The following is a 24,814-nucleotide window of genomic DNA, read 5'->3' on the forward strand; positions in this document are numbered from 1 at the left end:
ATTTCAATACACTGGGCATGAGCATTCAGTCACTCCGGAGATCGTTGCATATGTGCCTGTGTGTAATTTTCAGCTTAAAGTTATTTTCCTTGGAGCACTGAACTTTTAAGAATTGCTTTAGAATTGTGCTTTTAAAACTCTCAAAAGACATAATTACAATGTAACATTGGACATGGAAATGAAAGACAGCTCACTTGCTCTACTGTGAGGGTGTGTGTTTCTCTACAGCAATACAGTGGGCCGTTCTCCCATTTGCTCGTCCCCTACTGTGGTCCTTGAGATTAGAATAGTGCTTGCCTTCACTGTAATCGGATGACACAGACGGTGATTAAGTATTCTTGCAACTAAAACTTCAGGTCTTTTTAGGTAGAGATAGTATTTTCAGGTCAGATTGACTTTTTTTTTTTTTTTTTTGTTGGCTGTTATAACTCCTCACCTTCATTTTCATTTTATGTGGACATACATGTGCCTGAGTGCAGATATGTGCACCATGAATATGCAGGTGCCTGCAAAGGCCAGAAAAGGGTGCTGGATTTACTGGAATTGGAGTTACTGATGGTTGTGAACCATTTAACATAGGTTCTCTGAACTAAATCTGGGCTCACTTCAAGAGCAGTGACCACACTTAACTGCTGAGTCATCCCTCCAGCCACTCTCATGACAATGCTTAAAAGACCTTCCCTGGGCAAGAAGTTTCAGTCTTTGAAACAAAATAAGGGATTACCTTTTCATCATAGGTCTCAAACTATGGGGTTCCTCACACCAGCGTAATTAGCATCCCCTGGGAATTTCTTTGAGACTCACTTTCTTAGGTTTCACCACAAAGCTACTATCTTGGTTTGACTTTCTATTCCTGGGATACAACATTAAGCCAAATACATCTTGGAGAGGAAAGGATTCATTTGGCTAACGAATCCTGATTCCAGTTCGCCCTTACTGGGAGGTCAGGGCAGGCATTCAAGGTAGGGACCTGGAAGCAGGAACACAAGCAGAGCCTGTGAAGAAAACTTCATGCTTGCTTGCCATGGCTTGTTTTGTCTACTTTCTTATATAACCCAGGACCACCTGCCCAAGGTAGGTTGGGCCCTCCCACATCAACCATCATTAAAAGAAAAAAAAAAAATGCACCACAAAGTGTTCACCGACCATTCCAATGGAGACAACACCTCCCTCTAGGCTCTCTATACCCACTTGCTGTAAGCAAAAACTCACCAGTGCAGCTACTGAGTCAGAAACTCTTAAAATTTCCCCAAAGCATTCATGTAATAAACCCTCCTGCTGGTGCTCAGGTTTTACAACTACTAGTGTATGTATAAGTGATGCCCTTTAAATACGATTTCATGTCATTAGTTATGTGGTTGGATCTGCAAGGTGAGGACTTGTGGGGACTGTTGAAATATATTTTTGGTTAGTCATTGGATTGTGAATAGTACAAGGTTATATATTTATATATATAAATGTGTGTGTGTCCTCTTCACAGAAAATCACATCTTGGAGGATGTGAACAAATGTGTGATTGCCCTCCAAGAGGGGGATGTGGACACACTGGACCGAACAGCTGGGGCCATACGTGGCCGGGCAGCCCGGGTCATTCACATCATCAATGCAGAGATGGAGAACTATGAAGCTGGGGTATATACTGAAAAGGTGCTGGAAGCCACAAAATTGCTTTCGGAAACAGGTGAGCATGGACGGTATACCTGTCCCAAATTTCAGTGCTATGATTACTTTCTATATCAGAACACAGTGGTTACATTTTCTTCTACAGTCTGTGATGCTTCTAATTTTTCTGTATCATGGAAAGTGTACAAAATGTGAATGTTCTTGTTTCTTGAGTTTGTATTTGAATAATAGGAGAAAAATAATTTTATTACTTTTCATATATATCACTTTGTCATTTTCAAGTGTAATATAGTTTGACTCTCACAAGGATTTTATGAAATAAGCAGAGAAATTTCGATTTTTTCCAAATTACAGATGGAAAGTAGATGTTTGAACCTGCTGAGAGAGAGGAATATATTCTCAAAGCTAGAAAAGTGTTTAGATCTGAAGGGAGGTTAGTCTAAGTGTGAATTTCTAAAGCATATCTTCATCAGTTTCTTGAGAGAATTGAACCTGAAGAACTTGGGATTTCCAATGGGAATCATAGAGGTTCTACCCAGCATTTCTCAACCTTCCTAATGCTGCGGCCCTCTAATATAGTTCCTTACGTTGTGGTGACCCCCAATCATAAAATCAGTTCATTGATACATCACAATCATAGTTTTGCTGCTGTTATGAATCATAATGTAAATATCTGATATGCAGATAGCTAATGTGTGACTTCCAAAGGTTTGTGACCCACAGATTGAGAACTCTTGCTCTGAGAGGCTAGACGTGAGGTCCTCAGAGAACCTCGATAGTGCTGCTTCTGAAAGGGGTTAGGATTTGAATGTGTACCAGGTTTGAATGTCCTCACTCAGGTCATGTTCTATCCAGTGGGGACTTGCTGCTCTCATAATGTGACCTACGCAGCTGGGTCCTAGAATCCTGACTGAGGGTGGCAGGAGATTCAGAATGTTATATACAGCATGATGAGGAGGCAGGTTAGTTAGTCTCTCTTGTAGAGGTGTCTCTGCTGGGGGTCATGATCATGTAGTTCTCCCTGATTGAAGCTGCATTTGGTACTTTTCGAATGTTCTGTTTTCAGCTCAGAGTCAACCATTTATCAACATCCACATTCAGAACAGGGAAAGCTCTTACCATTACCCTCAGTTAAACTTTAGAAGATGTCATCATTCCCATGAGTCTGAGGCAGGGGTGACATGGCCATGCTCATGTCAGTAATTCACATTGACTCAGTACTTCATCCACTCTCTACAGGAAGGAACTATAACTTTTAGGACCTTGTAGCTTTCTGGCGAGTTGGGAAGGGAAATGACATACTACCACTGAGTTAGTAATACATTTTATAACTTTGAAGACTGTATCAAAGAGTGTTTGTGTGCACACACTTGCGCGCCCTCCTGCGTGCATGTCTGTGTTTGTGTGTGTGTGCGTGTGTGTGTGTGTGACAGAGAGAGAGAGAGAGAGAAAGAGAGAGAGAGAGAGAATCTTTGTTACTGATTAGTATCAGACACTAAAGTACCTCATCCCTTGTATTTTTGTTTGTGTGTTGAGGGATTGGAATGACCAGGAAATGAGAGAAACTAGAAGAAAAAAATAATTCTTTGATTTTATGGAGCTGAGAATGAATACTGAATTGGGTCAGAAGTATCCACACAATAATCTTTCTCTTCTAACCCCAATGAGAGCCCTACCAGGGGATTTGCATATCAACTTTGGACACAATCTGGCATTTAAAATAGTTATTTCTGCAGGGTCACACAATACTGTGTTCCAAAGTGGTGAATGGTATCAGCAGAAATCTGTTTTCTTTTTTAGAGGAAAGATTATTTACAAAAGCTTTGTTAGCTTAGAAGCATAAAGAAAAAAAATATTCAAGCAAACAAAACCCCCAAACAATTTCTAAGTACAAATCCTGACCATTTTCTCTGAAACATTAGAAATGGAGAGTGTAATATCATATTATGAAGTATACATCTAGAGATTGCTCTTGTGAACCTAACATACTTAAAAGTAATAAAGATCATAGTCAGATATATCTGTGCTTTAATTGGTTCTGGGTTATCATTACTTTTCTATCAAAGAGACTTGTCTCTTGGATGCAATAGAGCAATAAAAATAAATCTGGATATACAATGTTTCTCACTGAATTTAAAGAAAGTAGAAACATTGGCAGGAGCGATGATAAGGCAATTAATAGCACTTGATGCTCTTTCAGAAGACCCAGTGTAGTTATCAGCATCCACATTTTTGTTGGGTGAGTCACAACAACTGCAACTCTAGATGTTCTGCCTCAGTCTTCTGGTCTCCATAAGCATACAAACAACACACACTCACGCCCTCTCTCTCTCTCACACACACATATATAATTATTAAATATTAAAAGACATTATAATAAGGCATTTTACACTGTAACTTAAAGATTTTGCTAAACCCTTAAAAAGAAGCCATCTCACTTAGGTGTGATTCTCCTCTACTGGCTCCTTGACTTTATGTTCATATAAGAATGAAGCTTCTTGTGACATATTTCACACATAATACCAGCACGCTTTTGATGCTGACCCTACTTAGAGTATCTCCTGTTCATGACTGTACAAACAGTGTGTCAAATGAAAGATATGGAACATGCTGTCACTTTCTGTGAGACTTGATGTCCCAAGATCCCAGGCCCAGTTTTTGAAAAGGTCATTTTTTTTTGCTATTATTTTAATTCTTTTGATTTTTGAGTTCTTTATATATTCTGGATAGTAATACTCTGGCAGATGTATAGCTGACAAAAATTCTCTCATATTTCGTGAACTTCATCTTCACCCACTTGTTTGTTTCTTTAACTGTGCAGAAGCTTTTTAGATTCATGATGTTCCATTCATCGATTATTGGCCTTAATTCTTAGGCAAATGCAGTCCTATTCACCAAGTTATTCAGTACACCTATATAAAGTAGAGTACTGCCTAGATTTCCTTTTAGCAGTTTCAGTGTTTCAAGATTAGTTCTTTGAACCATTCATTTGGAGTTAGTTTCTATGCAAGGTGATAGATATGGGTCTAATGTAAGGAATACCGTGATAGTCTAATCCAGTTTTTCTAGCATCATTAGTTGAAGATGCTTTATTTTTCTGCTGTCATTGGGTTAGAGTTCATTTGCCCATATTTTTATTCTAAGGTTTTGACCATTTAAAACTAATATGAGTTTTGTGTAGACAGCAGATAGATGGATGTAAATTAATCCATCCATCCAGCCTGCATTGTTTGATTAGAGAATTGGGTTTATTGATATTTAAAGTTTGTGTCTTTTTTGGTACAGGCATTGTGTTGTTTATTTTGGGTATTATTACTGGTGGTAGGACTTGTGTGATTTAACAATTATGGCTTTTTTGTTTTTTCACAGTCTCTCTGCTATGCTTGTTTCTCTCTTTACCCCCAAATATTGGTTCCTGCATTTTCTGTAGGTTTTGTTTATATTGTAGAAAGATTTTTTTCTCCTTTACTTATTGCAGAGAGTTTTGCAAGCTATGTTAGTGCAGGCTGGCCTTCATAGTCTTTTAGGATTTGGAATGCATTGCTCCAGGCCCTTCTGGCTTTCAGTGTTACCACTGAGACATCTTCTGTTATTCTGATGGGTTTTCTTATATGCAACTCTCATTTTAACTTTTGAACGTTATGATATGCTTTCTTTCTTATGTATACTTATGTTTCTGCAATGATATGCATGCCTTGGGGATTTTCTTTTGTGGTCTGCTCTATTTGGTGTTCTGTGTATTTCTAGGAAGATGGGTAGGTTTGTCTTTCTGCCATTGACTTGGGATACTTCTTCCTCATCTTTGCTTATAATTTGAAAGTTTTTCCCCCTGTATTTTAAAAACTTTTCCTATACATTGTTTATTTAGTATAGATCCTCTACTTTATCTCTGAGTCCTGATAATATATCTTCTATTTGATTCTACTTGTTAAGCTTTCCTTTGAGTTTTCTAGTTAAGTAAATAGGTTTTCCAGTTCCATCTTCATTCCAGCTTACATCTTTTTTAATACTTCCTTCTCCCAATTTAATTCTGTTCTCAAGTCCTACATTGTCTTCATTGTTTCCATGAGCCTTACATTTGTATTTTCTTGGCTATCACTTGGGTGTTTATTCTCCTTAAGCTCCTTTTCTTTAATCTCATTGAGCCATTTCTTTATGTATTTTTTGAATTCCTTGAAATTCTTTGATGAAGTTTATGACTGTTCTTCTAAATCTGTGTCCTAGAATTCATCTATGTACTTCTCACTGGATTTCTACAAGACTGGTTAGTGTTGGAGAGAAGAAACCAGCTTGATCTTTGATATTGTTGGTATTCTTGTGGTGAGATCTGGAATTTTTTGCAGGTTCTAAGTTTGAGATGGACAGAGCATATTGGAGCTGATAGGATATGTGGGTGGATTATGTCCAGAGGTTGGAAATGGCTTGGGTAGAATAAAGTCAGGTAGATGGAGGGGACTGGGTTGGTACGCAGGTTGTATCTCCTGATCCAAGCTTGGAAAATGGGCATAGATAGAGCCTATTGGGAAGATTGGAAGTGGTATGAAGGGGACCTGTGGATTGATGGGTAGGTAAGGAGAGTGTGGCAGAAGCCTAGAGGCTGGTTGTAGTACAGCCAGACAGGGGTGCCAGATTAGGCCAAAGCACTGAATATGGGGCCAAGCCTAGATCTTTTGGTTTTGGGAGAAGGAGTGAATGGGAAGGGTCGAGGACACATTCTAAGTTAGACCCTGGAGAAGGATGTGGCTGGTTGGAGACGCTGGACACTGCACAGAAGGGGTCTCTGGAAGTGGCAGTTCAGGCAGGTCCTGGTGGAAGTCAGTCTCTTTCTAAGTTCCCTTTGATTTATATATTATGTTTTGATAATGTCTATCATCCAAGTCTTTCCAGATTTACCACCACTTACCTACCCAACTTTGTGTTCAAAATTGAAGCAAACAAAAAAGAGAAACCCATCAGTTTCTAATCCCCAAATATTCTTGAATGTGTGATCTTCCAGTGGAATATGAAATACTTACTCTTAGAGAAAACTGTCTCCCCCTCTTCCAGCGAACACTTACCAGTAGCGTTACAACTATGGTTGGGACTGCGTGTCCATTTCCCCTGTCCATGCTGAGATTTGGGTGGGTTGGGTTTGTACAAGTTGTCACACGTACTGTAAGTTCATGTGTGCGGCTGCCCCGTAGTGTTCAGGAAATAATATTCCTTATGGTTTTCAGTCCCTCTGGCTCTCCCACACTCTTCTGTCTGTCCCCTTGTATGTTGGTGAATGCTATCTTTAGATTTGACCATTTGTCTTTATAGCTTTTTGTAGTTCGCCCTGAATTTACGTTTTATTTTGTGGAGAGTATAGAGGGATAGCAATGTGACGTTGAGGGGAAGTAAGGTGAATAGAGGGGAGAAAGTTGACATAGACAGCTGAAAACAGGGAGAGTTTCAAGGCTGGCGAGGTGGCTATGAATAAAGTGCCATTTTAAAATTTAGAGCTGAAGTTCCATTCTAAGTGCACATGGAAAAATTTTGGGTATAGTAGTACACACTTATAATCCCAGCATCAAGGAAATAGAGATGGGTGGGTCACTGGGGCTTAGCAGCCAACCAGCCTAGTCTAAGTGGTGACCCTGGGACTTCCTTTCTGTCCAGTCAGTGTAGTCTAATTGGTGAGATCAATGTTCAGTTAGAGACACTTATTTCCAAAAATCAAGATATATAGTGATGTAGGAAGACACCTGACATCAACTTCTGGCCTCCACATACACTGCAGAGGCATACACACACATATATGTGCATGTGAGTTCATACACACACACACACACACACACACACACACACACATACACAAACAGAGAGAGAGAGAGAGAAAAAAAAAACCAAGTTGTCATGTGTGATTTTATGCCTTTTTTGTTGTTATTGTTTTCTTGACACTTCTATATGTCCTGGCTAGAATTAGCTATTTTGTGTGTTTTTGTTAGATTTGTGACTCTTAGTTAGAAGACTTTATGCAGTGGATACTCTTGGCCTGAACAAATAAGTCTCTCTTTGGGATTGCTGGCAGAATCCTCTGTCCATCTTAGAATGGTCAACAGAATCCCTGATAGCCACCCTCTAGATGCACAGAGCACCTCACCTCCATACCATTCCAAATTCTGACAGCCAAAAATGGCTGCTGGCATTGCCGGGTATCCTAGGGTAGAGCTCGATGAGGCAGAACAACATTAAGTATGAGCGACAACCCCAAGAAATAAGGTAAAGAAGGTTCCGTCACGGACACATTTGAGTGGGGTCAGTTGAAATCTCTCCCTGTCTTCACAGGGTATAAGGAGTGTGTGAGAAAGAGGTTTCATTAAAGGACAGAGTTTGCAGAAGATCTTGACCAAACCATATATGTCTAGCTGAAGTATTCATAAGTATGGATCAGCCCAATTACACATATAAATGAATGCAGGCCTGGCTGTCTTCTTTAAGAACCCAGGAAATTGAGAAGTGCCCCGCAAGTGACAGAACCATCTGCAGTTAGTTTCTTTTCCATGAATTATTTCCCTTCCCCAGTAATGCCAGTGCTTGGGCTTAAGAGTAATTTCTGTGTTGTTACGAACACTGAGTTAAATTTAAGAAAATAATTTTGTGGATTACCAGTCTGATAAAATTGTAGGACTTCATTACTTTGAAATTTACCGATTTCTGATGAAACAAATCTAGGTTGATGAAGACACAATAAAATAGATCTGCAGCAGGCCCATTAAATACTTACATGGCATATTTCTTGGGCCACTCGATAAAACCTGAATTATAACAAATTGCCAACAACTTGGTAGTGAGTGCCTGCTTGGCCAGACTTGTCTGCTGACTTCCCATTTCCACAGGCAGGTAGCTGCCAGCAGTACCCCAGAGATAGCGTGTTACTTATAAGCAGAGTAGTTCCTGCCACACTGGTCAGATTATATTAAAATGTCACTTTTGTGAAAGTCATAGCTGATGCAGGTTATGGGAACATTTAGGGAACATGTGTGTGATATGGTTGAGATAACTTTGGGAATCTGACAGATGATTATTGTTCAGAGGGGGTATGAGAAACAGACAGACAAACAGACAGAGACAGAGGCACAGAGAGACAGGGACACACAGACAGAAACACAGACACAGAAATTCAGAGAGACAGAAGACAGATTGACTGAGAGAATTTTTCATTTTAGGTACTTAACCCAGGGCCGTGTGTACAATAGCAAGTGCTGTATGTCTGGTATATTCCTGTTTCTCTAATTCCCCACAGACAGTAAATGATCATTCAATATAATTAATAATATTGAATGAAGAGATTAAAATTCTATTGTTTTGGAAAATATGTGGTTTAGAGTGATAGCATAATATAATCCCATGCCTTATAACCTAAGTTAAGTAGTAGAAGGAGGATATTGGAAGAGGAAGGAGATGATGATGATGAGGAGGAAGAGGAGGAAAGAGAGGGTAATGCGGATGATTGCGATCAAAATACATTATGTGAATGTGAGAAAATGCTATGAAACTCAATATTGTGTATTATTAATACATGTTTTAACTTATAAAAATATAAGATTTTTGGCATAATACTGTACGTTTTGCACAGAGAATATAAAAGGCCCAGCAACTAGCACCCAAACTAGAAATCATACTGATCTATTCATTTGGACAGGTTAATGCAGCAGAATAGACTCAGGGTGGCACTCATATAAACTCAAGCACCTGACTGTTACCTACTGACTTCAACTATAAACAAATTTATTAATGCTCCCACGACTGAGTTTTCTGTGTTGCTTAATATAGTATCATTTGGGGGTCAGTATTACTTAGCTTGGAATAAGTTTAGTGTTGTCCATGTCTTCTGAGTGCAGTCACCCTGAGCAATCCTGGCTAAACCGTCTGTTTAAACCTTTTGTCCCTTCTGGTTGGTAGCCTCATCATTCTCCCAAAAAAGCACATCCACCCATCTCCCATTATAGTCCTCATAATGTTCTGTACTTCCTCCTTCTCCTCAACATCTGCTTATTGAACATATCCTTTATTATCTAACTCTAGTCTCAGCAGGATACACAAAGAACTTTATCGGTGAGTGGGTGCCCTCACATTACGAGTGTGCTCTTCAGGGTACAGGGTACAGTTAGACCACATTCAGTCCTAAGAGGCAGGTTCTTCTATGTGTATCCATTGCTTGTGATGGGTTTATCAGATAACTAGTACAACATATCAATATCTATGGATCTATCTAACCTGTACAGGGAATATATATACAAATGTAAGTATGCATACAAATACATTAAATATGTACACGACATATATTAAGATGTTGAATTCCTTTGGTGTGGAAGGAAGAGAATATAATCTAGCACGCCCCAGACTCACAGCTCCAAATTTCCAGATGTAGATTTCATTTCCTTTCAGTTTCTACATATCAATGGAAAGCAGTCTTATTGGCTTTTTAGACACATTTAGTGGGATTACCGGACTGAATTGGGTGACCTGTCTCCTCCCTGTGGCTGGATTTTAGCAGGCAGAAGCAGAGAAGCAAGTCAATTTCAGAATAAGTTGGTAGGGGTAGCTTATTGGAAAGGCAGGAATACTACAGAAGACCATTAAAGTATAAGTCAATTCTCCATAGGTGACCTTGAAATTAGGTTATGAAAGTAATGGATTTCAACAGAAGCTTTTATGACTGAGATTGCTCAGCCTAGACATCCTAATATATTTTAAATGTATTTTAGCGTAACCCTTACTATTGCTGTAAAGCATTTTATTCCCTCCCGAAAGGTCAAAATGATGGCGGTGTGGAGAAAAATGTGTTACTTCAGGGTAGCTTTAGTATTTGTGATGGTGACAAGTCAAAAATATGGAAGGAAAAAGAAAGTTAAATCATTTAGTAATCCTTAAAGGGGAGATGTGTTGTTTGTCCTGGTACATTTCCCATATAACAGATACCTTCAAATTGTAGATACTGCAGAGATTTGGTTGATGGGTGTTTTCGGCCTTTAAAAACATATTTTGTGCACATATGTACACAAGAATGAATGCGTCACATTGATGTAAGTCAGAAGACCACTTGCAGGAGTTGCTGCTCTTTCCACCATGTACATCCTATGGTACAATAGTTTCTGCCAGCCTGACACCAACCAAGACACACCCAGGAAGACGTAATGTCACCTGGGACATTACTTCCGTCACTTTGGCTGGTGGGTATATTTATGGGGGCTTTTTTCTTGATAGTGGGTTGACATTAAAGTTCCCAAACCACAGTGGGAAATACTATTCTTGGGCAGGTGAGCGAGGGGGTGTATGAAAAAGCTAGCTGAGATCCCCTGGACACAGTTACAGATAGCTATGAGCTGTCTTGTGGCTGTAGTGAACTGATTCTCGGTCCTCTGCAAGGGCAATAAATGCTTTTAACTGCTGTGCCATCTCTCCAGCCCTGAAGTGTGTGGCAGCCAATGCAGAGAACAAACTTATTTAGGGTACCAGAGCTCCCAGCATTCCATCCTCCCTTTCAGGACAGAATGACTTCTACCTTTAAGGAGGAAAGCTGTACTGGAGAGGAGAAACTACATAATTATAAACCCAAGAGCTTATGTAGTGGTCTGACCAGAGAGTTCCGCTTCTCTCCTTAGGCTGGGATAAAGTCTTTGACCTTCGGTATCAACAAATTCTCTCCAGGTGAGAAGATTATTAAGACTCTCCGTGGTAGAAGTCTCTAGCTTCACATTCAGTTTCCTCTTTGAAGTATTTTTTAAATGCCTATGTCTTGGAAAAAAAATAGAGTCCTATACCTGTGTCCAGGTTATTTCAGTATCTGGGAGAACGCTGTCAAGTTACGTTTTGAGCCAGGTTACCCATCATTTTTGCCTAGAAATACCTAACTGTGCCAAAACATGCAAACATTCTTATCTATACTGGCTTGGTCATTAACTCTTAAGTTTTATTGTGATTCATAAACATCCAGGTCGCTCAGCCAGAGGTTTTGGAAGAGTTACCCCAGAAAATACTACTTAAGAAGGGAGAGTACAATATGCAAATATAGCCTCATGACAAGGTCCTGGACATGATCATGGAGATATGTACCAGGAAGGCTCACACAGTGGTACATTCCTGGACTATCTGTGCAGAGTTGGCTGTGAGCACGTCACTGGTACTTATACACTAAATAAAGACCAAAAGGCAGGCTGTTAATCTCTAGATCTGCAGGAACCGTAGTATGGACTCTGAGCCCCAAGGCTGTTTCTGTCACTTCAAAGGTACCCACGACCAAGGTTGTTGGCAGTGGCATGGAGTAGGAGAGGGGATCTGAGAATGTTGTTGAGTCCAGGATTTGGTAGCCGGGATGTATTTATTTCATAAACTGAGGCAGTGATATGTCACATGACCCATACTCCCTCAATAGGGAGTACCATGCACTTGAGGGAGAGAAGAAGGGAATCACGCCGAGAAGTCGCTCTTTGGGAGACACTGCATTGCTGGAGACCTTGAGAAATAGTTTTGATTAAGAAAGTAGGGAAGCTTCAAATGTACCGGGAGGGCCTGAGATAGCTCATTGCACAGGAGGCAGAGAAATGCTGTTTGTTGTGCTCAAATACCATCCCTGTGTGGTGTGCCTTTCTGTTCCGCTTACCTTCTTACGTTGCTCTCGTTACCTGTGAAGTTCTGACGCCCTAACAACACCATCCAATGCTCCTTCTGCCTGTCCCTGTGCTGATAGCCAGCATCAGTCGCCGATCTGGCTTCCTTATAATGCCTGGCAGCTCAATTTCCCATTTGTTTATTTCTGTCATTAAGTCTATATTTGTTTTTCCTGTTTTCCCCTGTCCTCTGCAGTTCTTTCCACCCGTGTACATATATTGATTTTAATCAAATTTTAACCCCTCGAGATTTGAAACCATCTGTTCCTTTCCCGTAGGTTTGATGGGAGTTGACTCTCAAAAATTGTTTATTGATATAAACGAAAACCATACTAATAAGAGGCTTCCTTTGAGGGATTTTTTTATATTTTCTTTTCAAATTACATATTTAATGATCAAAATGAGAATCTTTAAAGTCATGTGTAAGAAATCCTCAGCAAGTGTTTTGCTGCATCTTAATGCAATCTAAGTATTTAAACCTCACAGATGCCAAATTAAACTGTGTTTATCAAGCTAGGTCTTGACGAACACTGTGAGCCAAATAAGGCTTCGCATTCAACTCTTTATTCATTCCTCAAGGTTCAGAATTAAATGTGCCATCCTTCCTCCTGGAGTTATAAACCATTTGTGATTATTTTTGAAATGCTTATTTTAAACTATACGGAAACCTTCCAAGCAAGCAGTTTCTTTCCTTGGGGAAAGGAATTTGTGTCTAGACAAGAGCAGATGGATGCGCCCCGATTCTCTCAGGGTAGTCATCGTGAATGGAATTTAGAATTACTTTTTTTTGTGTGTGGTTTCCTTCTTCTAGGCAGTGCTTTTTCATCTTTTATCAAACAATCCAGCTCATGGGTTATGTATGGCCTTCTGGAACTCGGATTTGGTTTTGATGTTTGCAATGTACATTATAATTTTCTAAACATGAATGTATGAAAATGGCAGCCTTTAGGAACTCCCACTGGGAGGCCAGATGACTGACACTGAGGAAAGAAAGCCCAAGGTGGACTGCATGGAAGCAGGGCTGGCTTGACTGGTGGCTGTGGTTATCTGGAGAGGTGGGAATAGTTGATGAATATTCATGAGGGAATAAGGAGTAGACTCAACTGGGCCACTTTGCCCCTGTTCCTGAAATCTGACACTGGTGTCTTTTAGAGAGAGAGAAGAGAGAGGAGAGGAGAGGGAAGAGAAAGAGGCCAAGCCATAGTCGCAGCTAGAATGCCATTGGTGTTAACAAAGAAAGTCTGCTATTTTATTTATGTACTTACTTATTTTTCATTGGTTGTCCTGGCTGGCCTGGAACTCTTCTATGTATATTAGACTGGCCTTGAACTCAGAGATTCACCTGTCTCTGCCTCTGGAGTGCCCGGATTAAAGGTGTGTGCCACATCAAGCATGGAGGTATTCAATTTTAGACAAAGTACTTCAGTTGTAGTTCTATATTGCCTCTACCACATTTAAAAACCATTTATAAATAATAAAATTAAATGTTACCAGTTAAAACATAGTATGTAATTGAAACACCAATGATTGGAGATAGGAGGGAGATAGTAGTGCAAGAGACTCAGATCAAATGGGGAAGTTTTTTTGAGATATTATTTCATTTGAGCTAAAGAAACTGTTTGAATACCTTCTTATTGTGTTTTGTAAACTATCACTTTTTTTTTTTTTGAAAAATAAACATTGAAGCATACTTTCTCCCATGGCTCTAATGACTCCAGAAGGAAACATGGTATTTAGTACTTGGCAATCAAGATAAAAAGTATAGCTAAGAAGGAATGGTTGTGTGGAGTTGGAGGTACATATAGGAAAATTGCTATTAAAAGCAAGTGCCAGCCGGGCATTGGTGGCACAGGCCTTTAGTCCCAGCACTCAGGAGGAAGAGGCAGGCAGAGCTCTGTGAGCTCCAGGCCACCTTGTCTACAGAGCTAATTCCAGGACAGACCCCAAAACAATACAGAGAGACCCTGTCGAGAAAAGAAATGTGAGTACCCATATGATGACACTGGTCTGCAAGAAGAGAGAAGAGCGTAAGTCAGACCACTGACTTGCCCAGGGAAATTATGCCAGCTCCCAATTTTCAGGTTTGTCGTGCACTGGTGTGCTCTTGACACTTCGTGTCATCATCATCCACCAAGGCAGCTCCTATATTGGCAAATTCTTGCAGCTTGACCCTCAAGTCCAATGCAGAAGGTGTTGAGTGTGCAAGCCCTCATTCAGCAAAACCAAAGGCATGTGGTTGGGTAGACAGATTCGGGATTACTGTGTGAAGACAACTATGAGAACCATTCACTGTGAACCTTTTCTGTGCAAAGTCCATGGAAACCACCCCACATAATCCTAGTCTTGCTAAACGCCTCAATGGCTCATCTATATAGGTACTCTTGACATTATTTTACAAGCTGGTTTTGAACTCCTGGGGTTAACCCATCCAAATAGCTCAGACCATAGATGTGGCCCTACCATCCTCTTGCCCTCCTTTCAATGTATTTCTACCCTTGATTCAAATTCAAAAGGCAGCTATCATTATCCCAGTTGTTAAAAAGTTATTTTATTTTTATATGTGGTGTGTGTGTGTGTATTCTACGTGTATACATATGTTTACAGAGGTAAGAAGAGGGCATCAGATGCCCTAGAAATGGAGTTAACAGGTGATTGTGAAATATCTAACATAGATGCTGGGAATAGAAAGTTCTCAACTGATGAGCCATACCTTTAGCCTCTATTATTCCAATTTGGCACCAAATAAAGTCCAGGTTTGTTCAGAATTAAATATCAGGGTTAATTAGGGAAAGCTTCCTGGAATAGATAAATATACCAGAAGTCTAGATTAGGTATAGCTGCTTCAATTAACAAAAGGTGAAGTGTGTCCTGATGATTGCTATTTACTAATAGTTTTCCTTTGGGCCAAGCATATGATACTGGGCAGCGATTTCTATGTAATATATCCTCCAAATTTAGCAGCTTTGGTGCTGTGATCATGATGTCATATTACCTTTAAATTGGGGATTTTCAGTACCTTTGTTTGGGGGATAGCCATCTATAATCTAACATGAGCCTGGAGTCAAGGTGTTTCCATTGCTGTGCCAGTTTATGGATTGACAAGTATAACATACACGCACAGGACAAGGGAAGACCCTGGTTCTGGTTTCCCTTGGGCCACCACTCCTTTGCACTGGCTAACCACAGGCTTTGATGTGTCTTTGCCATTGTAAACGGCTCCATATTGGCTCATGTCTTAGGGTTGTGTTGTGATAAATCATCATGACCCAAAGCAGTTTGGAGGGAAAAAGATTTATTTTAGCTCGTACTTCCACATCCCAGTCTATCATAAAAGGACATCTGGGCAGGAATACGGAGGTAACTGAAGCAGAAGCTATGGAAGAACAGAATTTACTGACTCGCTCCTAATGGCTTGCACAGTCTTTCTTATACTTCTCAGGACTACCTGCCCAAGTTGACACCACTCTGAATGGGTTGGGCACTCACCTATCAATTAGCAATCAAGAAAATGCCCTATAGACTTGTGGACATTTTCTCAATTGAGCTTCCTTTTCCAGATAACTCTATTTTGTGTCAGTTGACAAACATCTACACATCCAGGAAAGCTCACCAGACAGCAACTGACATTTTTTTTTCATAGTAATTACTCTAAGCAGCAAGAAAGGGGAGTAATATGGAAAACTCGCTTCTGTGTTTAACGTGATCTCAGAAGTTCTATCTGAGCTTCCATTGTTGTATTCTGTTGGTTCAATATGTGCTAGTGGTTCTAGCACATGTTTAGGATTTGAGAAACAGAAATATTAGTACTAAGAAGGGATGTCGGGGGCCAAGCCACCTTCAATCCTGCCTCGCCACATATACATACTGGTAAGTTCATATGGGTGGGAGATGCATTATCATTGAGATATGGTAAGATAGATGGAAAAATCCAATAACATGGACTATGTAGTGACATATTCAATTTCAGATGCAAGGGGCTTATTTTTTTTGGGTAATGATTTCCAAAACAAAAAAGATACATCAACTCAGGACAGAGCCAGGTGGTTTGAGGTCAGAAGGGAAAGAAAAATTAGCAAAAGTTGATAGTAAAGTAAGGAAAGGCTAATATTGCCTTAACAAAAAGAGATCTTCAGTAGAAGAAGACAGACAGACTATTTGCAGAAACAAAACTTGCAATTAAAAAGTCACAATGTGTGTCAAAGGAGGAAGAACCCAAATACTGTGTTAGGAAAAATTCCATTTTTCTTGGTGTAGAGATTAAGTACTAATTATACGGAATCATGAAATGAGTCTTCATGGGCAACCATCATAAAGACACAACTGATCAGAGTGTTCAAAATCATTCTTAGAAGTCAAAGGTCTGAAGCCTGTAAGAATGCAGTCTTCAAGTATTTTGGCACTCCAAGAGTCCATCTACCATTACAGGGAAGGTGGAGTTCATGGATGCATAAATACATGCAGAAATGAAACAGTATTCACAAGGAAGGATTAGAGAGCTGGTCAGATTATAGTCCATCTACCATTACAGGGAAGGTGGAGTTCATGGATCCATAAATACATGCAGAAATGAAACAGTATTCACAAGGAAGGATTAGGGAGCTGGTCAGATTATAGTAGGTGAAGTGCCAGTGTCGGCATTCCCACAAGAATTCTAAACTCACAGTTTGGAGAGCGCTGACAGCCATGAGGGAAAAGAAGAGGGCAGTAACCAGCTTTCATGTGTCTTCTATTACTTTTGACTGAAGCTGGGGATATTTGTTAATAGGCCATAGCTTTAGTTTGGGTTCATACTTCTATACAGGTGACGGCTTTGAACTTGAGCCTCAAATCGTCTCCTCACCACATGCTTCACATGCAGCCATATCAAAGATAAATCCCGGGAACACCAGTCAGACTTTCTCTCAAAGTTACACCTTTAGTGTTTTTAGCTTCCCCCAGTATGTAATTATGGATGATTTGAATTTTCCCTTGGAAATGTCTAATAGAAACTGTTTTGGAGAATAGATGCTTTATCTTCATGAACACTATCAAACAGTTCTGTGTTGGAGGGAATACTCAATGTCTCCAAGGGGTCTTCTCAGATTAATAATTTGCAGCCTCATTTACTCCAGTAATGCCTAATTCTTTAGCTATTTCTAGCTATGAAGATCGGTAGTGTCTGTGATCAGGGAGTATATTGTACTGTGCAGTGGAAAGAATCACAATGATATCCTGGTCCTGATGTGCTGTTTTCCAGGGTCACACAGATGCTGTTATTTTCTTGGTTCCACGTGAACATTTAGCAATCTCAGTGTCTTTCTAGAATAGCCTCTTTGTCCACTTTCTCTATATTATATAATAAAAATTTCCAAAAAAGGACTCCCAGTGTGTGGTCTGACACCAACACCATCATAGATGACCCTTATGTATATAGATTTGCCTAGTTGGTCTTAGTGAATTAGTCAATGGCAGAATTGGGAGTCCTTCTTGTCATTGATGAACCTTCTCCCAAGGAAGCTTAATCTTGAAAGGACTCCAAGCTCAGCTTTCTGAAAGAGTCCCATACCCAATCAAGGCAAACACTACTAAATTGTCTAATGGCTCTGAAAATCTTTGATGAGATTCTGAATCAATAAGGAATGATGGGCATCACAAAGGAATGGGAAACACGAGACTCCTCCTTGATTTGTCTTAGAGATACTCAAGGATAAATGAGTCATTTCCTTTGCCCCTAACTTAAGGTTCTCTTTCTTCCTTTCTTGATTGTGTAGGTTCTCCATGCCTCAAGAATATGACAGAGGTTTAAGATAAAAAAAGTGTTCAGAGGATTCAGGCAAAAATTATTGACATATAGAAACAGCAGGGACCAATCCTTTTCAGTGTAACAACAGCCATGAAAGTAGGTGCAAGTATGCTTAATCCTCAGATGTCCGGGGATAAGGGAAGGTTTCAGAATGGTGCTTAAACTGGAGATGGAAAGTTGAGGAGGCAGTCACCTAACAGAGGAGAAGGAAGACTATGCATTTCTATTTGAAATAACAAATTCACGTGCGCAGATCAGCAGCATGACTCCACTCCCTGCACCCCAGAGCCCTCATCCTCGACACCATGTCCTATTTGGAAACAGGGATAACTCAGTCTAATTGTGACATTTGGATTTGAGTAGGGCTATGTCATGTGTCCAAACCAGAAAAGGAAGTCAACAGTATCCAGGCATCAGGGTCTTAGATACATTTACATCCCTGGGGATCACTGGAAAGCCTAAGGCTTGAGTTTGCTTACTTCCTCAGAAACACTGGGCAGCCTGTCTATGCTCCTCCCTCACATCCAGCTAACCTTGTTCTTTTCCCTCATGGCTGGCACTCACATTTGCACTGTAGCACAGCTTGTCATTCCTGTAAACTGAATCACCCTGAGCTCTGAAACTTCACCTCTGGAGTCTCTTGGGAAGATTCATTTCCAAAATCCTCACCCACCCATGGTTTCGATCTCAATTGCCACTAGAATAGTATGACCTTGATTTTTATATGCAATATAAACTTCAACTAATTCCTCTTAGAAGGTCATTTTGCAGCCCAGTATGCAATGTGCATACAAAAATATAGTTAGGATGTAAGTTTACTTCTAACTTTGATCACCCTTTCAGGGCACAAGCTATTAAGAGCAGTTCAACATGCTGATAAATACTTGCAAAGTAGCGTCTACATTTTTGGGTGCGATACACAAAGAAAAAAGCCTCTAATTATATAAACCCACATCAGCAACTTTGTTGATACATGAAGTGAGAATCACAAAGGCAGTGTTAAACCTTGTCCTAATTAAGGAGAAGTGAGGCCAGCATTTGACTATTTTTTTTCCTGTCAATATTTTAGAGGAAGGATGTGTTTTAGACATTATCAAGCTATTTTAAGGGTTCATAGTTAAACTGAGAAGCTCAGGTCCAGCCATCATGGGTCATTGTTCTATTAAACCTTTGCTTTCATGACTCAGGGCTTTAAATAAAGCAGGAGGAAAGCAAAGCAGGAGGGAGGAACAGTGGAATGAGCAGAACTGGGTTGAAGAGACATAGCAACCGGTCCAGCCCCGAGTGTATAAACTTAGGAACGAAGCACAAAGAAAGCAGTTCTTGCTGTCACCCTAACTACTGGCGTCTTGAAAAACCGACTTTCCTAAAAAGCACCTCTTTCTGATGATACCAGGGCCAGTAACATGGTCCTTCACTCCAGGGTTCTACCAGCTAAGTCTCACAAGAGAGATTTCTTATCCCATGCTGGTCCAAGTAGAACAGCCTTTTAAAGAGTAGCCCTCATTAAAAGTAGTGCCTTTAGAATGCTACTTCCTATGTATGTTTCCAGGGCACACCACCCAGTGTTAGATAACCAATTCGTGAGCTCTTGCCTGGGGAGAACTCTTTCTCCCTCTCTCAGCATTTCTTAGTTGCCTGTAGTTCTTTGTATAGGGTTGCAGACTCCAGGTTTTTTTTTCCCACTTTAGCAAGTTTATTGTTGTTCTTGCTCAGTTCATGTTTAGATACCATGAGCTGATTTACAAGTTTAGGGAGACATTTTGAATATAGCTCTTCATATTTCTAGGTTTTAATTATATAATTAGGAGGGTGTGTGTGTGTGTGTGTGTGTGTGTGTGTGTGTGTGTGAGTGTGTGTGTGTAACAACAATTAATGAAAAGGAGGCCCTGAATTTGTAAGAGAGCAAGCAGGGTTATTTGGAAGTGTTTGAAGAGAGGAATGGAAAGTGAGAAATGATATAATCTCAAAATACAAAAAAAATAATAAATGCTACGAAGTAGCTCATTTACATTGTATCATTTTTCTGTCTCCTTTCCGTCTGAAGGTAGCTAGAGCAAGTCCTGTCATCAGTTTGTTTTCTTGCTTCCATTATTTCTTAGGGATAACTTTGCACAAAGGGACACATTCCCTTGCCTTGCCCCCATTAGACTTGGAAATGATAATTGTGCAGACAGAGATGTGTTCCTGGACGTTGGAGTCTAAGTGGTATGCACTGCTTAACTTAACCAACTTAAATGTTGGCTACAACATTTAACATGGAAAGCTGCACAATGGTTCCTTCACAATTCCCCAGCGACTTCCTCACTTTAATACCTTTGATCAGACTGTTTGTGTTAGGTTGTGGGTCATAAGATAGAATTTTAGTTTTTTCAGAGCCTAATTCCACAAAGAAATATATGATTTACAGAATAACTTTTAACTCCTTTAGAAATGTTTGAACTAAAAAGGATCCAAATATTCAAGAACGGAGGCTAATATATCAGATATTATCTTCATAGAAATACATGCATTCTTAAATTATGCACTTCCTCTTCCCATCAAAATAAGTCTGGTTGGATACATCAGAATAAATCTGTGGCCATTTTCAGTTATTGTCTAAGTTCTGCTTCTCAACTCTTAGAATACTAGACATAAACAGATGCAGCCACAAACACAGAGATTCAAAGGGATTTCTTGTGACTACAAAGTTAGATTGATCAGCTTTCATAGTCAGCATCTTTATAGAAGTTGATATTTGACCACACCCTAGATTATGACCCAATCACCTGCTTGGGAGTGAAAAGAGCCATTTACCATATTTCATAGTAGTGGTGGCCAAGAAGATGCATTGTTATTTTTAGTCCCAACTACAGTAGCTGTGTTTTCTTCTGTCCACATTTTCATAGGACTACCATGCTTCCCATTGCTTGTGGATCTTAAGTATGGAATGATATGTTATTGCTGCTTTCAATTAATGATATCAAACATATGATTTTGTATTCATCAGTCATATACAATCATTTCCTGTTAATTTGCTCATCATTTTTTTTTCTGGCAATTTGTAGTATGTATCCTACTTACATGTAACAGTTCTGAATTTTCATCAGAGATGTAATAGAGTAATGGATTTTAAAAATTATATCTTATGTATTCTTTATTGTGTGCATGTCTGTACATGCACATGCTACAACATGTATGTGGAGGTTAGAGGGCAGCTTGCAAGAACTGCTTTTCTCCTTCTACTATGTAAGTCCTGTGACTTAAACTTGAGTTTTGTCAAGCCTGGCAGGAGGTGCCTTTTCCCACAAAGCAATTTTACCATCCTGAAAATGAGGGAAATTTTATATGCCTAAGTACGACTGGCAGCTGAATATAAATCCGTAAAGTCATCTATAATCACAAACATTGCCAGTTTAAATATCAAATAAAGTGGAATCAGTGTAACTCGAACTTTCTGCCAAAGAAAGTTATGGTTTTATTTAAGTAAAACATTCATTTCTAAATGTCAAATACGTACAAAAATATTCTCATACTCAACAAGGTCAATTCCAATTATCTGCATTTTTCAGTTCCATAAACTGTTCATCCTCAACACAGAGGGGTAGCTGAAAGAACACAGGTTTAATGTCTAGGCAATAGAAATAAAAGGTCTTATAGAGTTTTATGTTGAGTTGACATGGGATAATTATGCATATTTATGGGGCATAGTGTGATGTTCTGATACATACATGCATTTTTATTGACCAAATGAGGATAATTAAAATGCCAATCACTTCAGTTTCAATTCACAGTTATAGTAATAGAACTAAATGGCCCCAGAATCCATCGGTTCCATGTAGATGCATCTCAGTGGCTCTGTGGAAAAGCTCAGGTGGTATAGAGCACTCACTAATCCTCGTTATTTACGTGAGAAATGGCAATTGCCCAATTCACACCTTGGTTTTGATAGTTCTTGTTGCAAGAACGTTTATGCCCCCATCTCTCCTCTCATTCTAAATAAAATCATTAAACTTTTTCTAGTACAAGTGCATTTCTCTAGGAATTGTGTGCCTTGGGAACTCTGATCCCAGAGAGTAATAGAGCAGAATTTCTCACACCAGGGATTAAAATGAATGTGAAAGTATCCAAGAGGGTGAAAATGAGAATAAAGATGAACCAGGCATGAAAAACGTGAAATGGATGCAGACAAATGATGCTTCTATTTTATTGTTCTTGTAAATAAAGTGAGTTGTGCTTTTGGCTTCCACCTGCCATAGGAATGGGTTGCTATGTGATAACTGCTTTGAAAATTGAATTATGATTTTTAAGAGTCAAAAAGTCAGCACCATTTTCTTTTCCAGAATCTGTAGAAATAGTCCAGATATTCCAGACAGCTTTCCCTTGTGTGTGTGTGTGTGTGTGTGTGTGTGTGTGTGTGTGTGTGTGTGTGTGTGTGTACATAAATTTGTTCCATGAGAAGGAGGTATCAGCCTTTCAGGAACTTACCATGCATACCAAGGTGATACTGATAAAATAGGACAAATTTCCTTAAGCTTGTTGATCTTTTCTATAATCTTTCTGTTGAGTTAGTCCCATTTCCCGTGTTCTCTTAGATGTTCCTTTCATAGCATCACTCCTTTCTTATCTTCTTATTTCTTAATTTCCACATTTCCATCCAATTGTTTGCTATAGACTGGATATGTTTATAATTTTTGGTTGTAATTAGATGTTTGTTGATATTTTCTGAGGTCAATTTAGATGGATGGTTTTGTGTGAATTACAATACTGAATCCAACTATCATAGGCAAAGAAGCATGCTTCAACGAATTAAGAAAATTTGGGTAAATTTTCATGAGTGGGAGTTAGCAAAAGTGAAACTCAACTCAGGTTACAATAAATGTGAAATTTATACCCCTCTGCTATCCTGCATCATCTTGGATGGCTGTCATAAGTTTCATTTTCTTTTCTTCCTTCCTTCTTTCCTTTCTTTCTTTCTTTCTTTCTTTCTTTCTTTCTTTCTTTCTTTCTTTCTTTCAACTATTACCTTGCATGAAGTAACAGTTTGCTTCCTTCTATTGAAGTGACAAGATGTCTAAATCAGACCTATTCAGACCTGGACCAAAAGACCTACCATTAACTTTGTTCAAAGACTGGAATGATAGACAACAAGAAAAACTCTCTGATCTGTTGTTGTTTTCTTCATTTACCCAGTGATGCCACGCTTTGCTGAACAAGTTGAGGTTGCCATCGAAGCCCTGAGTGCCAATGTCCCTCAACCATTTGAGGAGAATGAGTTCATCGATGCCTCGCGCCTGGTGTATGATGGTGTTCGGGACATCAGAAAGGCTGTGCTGATGATCAGGGTATGTGAGGCGTCTAGAGAATCCCCAAGAAGTTTAAGGTCATCTTCACTTTTAATTGCTCAATGTAATCTGTGAAGATGTTTGATCTCTTTCATATCATATGGGCCTTTTACATATGAATGGATGAGTGAGTTCTAACAAGCCCAACTCAGTACTGAATGTTCTGATATATTATGCTCTGGCTCATTCTGGAATACATTTTCTTCTCTAAGTTTAATATAATGTGGCAGATCACTGCTACTTCCCATTTGTGCCCTTTGCTTATAGCATCTTCATACCAGGATTACCCAAGAATCATGAATTGTTAAGGAGTGAAGCATTTTCACCTTAGTAGTGTTAATATAGCAACAACATAATTAGTGTTTATCATGCATATATCCAGATAATCTTATGTGAAAGCTCCTCCCATCACCTACATCATTAGCTTTCTTTACCTACATTTTTATGTCAAGTATGTATGAGTTTTCACAATTATTGTCTAAATAATCAACCGTACTGCAAACCTAGAAGGTACACCTATAGTTGGCTTTAAACTTAATGCTGTATCATCTGTAACTTGTTCTATCTATCCAAAATATGAGTGAATCTATCTCTAAGACCTGTAACTTGTTTCATACAATTTAGCTGCTATATTTTATGACATTGTAGGTTTTACTTCAGTTTGTGACTTCTTACCTTACTAACCACTTAATACAGTATTGTTGAAGCAATTTCATTAGTAATGGAGATTTTTCTTCAAGTAAACTATACATACACACATAGAAGCATGCTTGAAAGCAAATATGTATCAATTCAAATTAATTTGAGAGATAAACTTCTGTAGTGTCATCCCAAGCAAATAATGATGAATATAATCGTGAGATTAAAATTTTTTATTATTTTAAAAAGTTGATTACATATACTCAAGAGTAAAACATAGCATATGAGGGACTAGACAGATGCCTCAATGGCTAAGAGCACTTGCTGTGCTCTCAGAAGACATTGGGTTCAGTTCCCAGCATCCTTAATGGGTGGTTCACAGATGATTGTTAATTCCTGTTTTAATCACGTGATGAGATTCCCATTCCTAGCTTCTTAAGGCAACACACACAAATGGAATGCATGCAGTTGGACAGGCAAATATCTATACTAATAAATAAAAAATAGTTTTTAGGCGTAGTAAATGAAATAAATTATAATATTTTCTTTAGCAAGATGTATCCATGATGTTACTATTTTAGGATGCTTCGCCTCATTTGCAGTCTCATTTAAAGCACCCAGTAGGTTTACAGAGCTATTAATTACAAACTACAGGGCTGTTTCTGGAACTAACTGACGAAGAAATCAATTTTCAAAGGCTATAACATTCAGTATAATTGATTAGGTCATATTAATTATACTTAAACATATAGAGTTCAAGTTTGAACTTAGGGGGCTTGAATTTCTTCTGCTTTTAATTCACCCATTTTTAT

At 39.1% G+C, this 24,814-nt stretch overlaps 1 protein-coding gene across 2 annotated transcripts in view; it reads left to right on the plus strand.

The window, feature by feature from the left end:
- Positions 1–24,814, plus strand: part of Ctnna2 (catenin alpha 2) — a 1,034,505-nt gene that overhangs the window by 941,530 nt on the left and 68,161 nt on the right. For both annotated transcript variants that reach the window (XM_051202772.1, XM_051202773.1), the window contains exons 12-13: positions 1,481–1,681; positions 23,212–23,363. In XM_051202772.1, the coding sequence (XP_051058729.1) occupies positions 1,481–1,681; positions 23,212–23,363 (353 nt within the window). The remainder of the gene's footprint in view (positions 1–1,480; positions 1,682–23,211; positions 23,364–24,814) is intronic.

The sequence above is a fragment of the Phodopus roborovskii genome, unplaced genomic scaffold (genome assembly GCF_943737965.1).
Source record: "Phodopus roborovskii unplaced genomic scaffold, PHOROB, whole genome shotgun sequence".
Taxonomy (NCBI): Eukaryota; Metazoa; Chordata; class Mammalia; order Rodentia; family Cricetidae; genus Phodopus; species Phodopus roborovskii.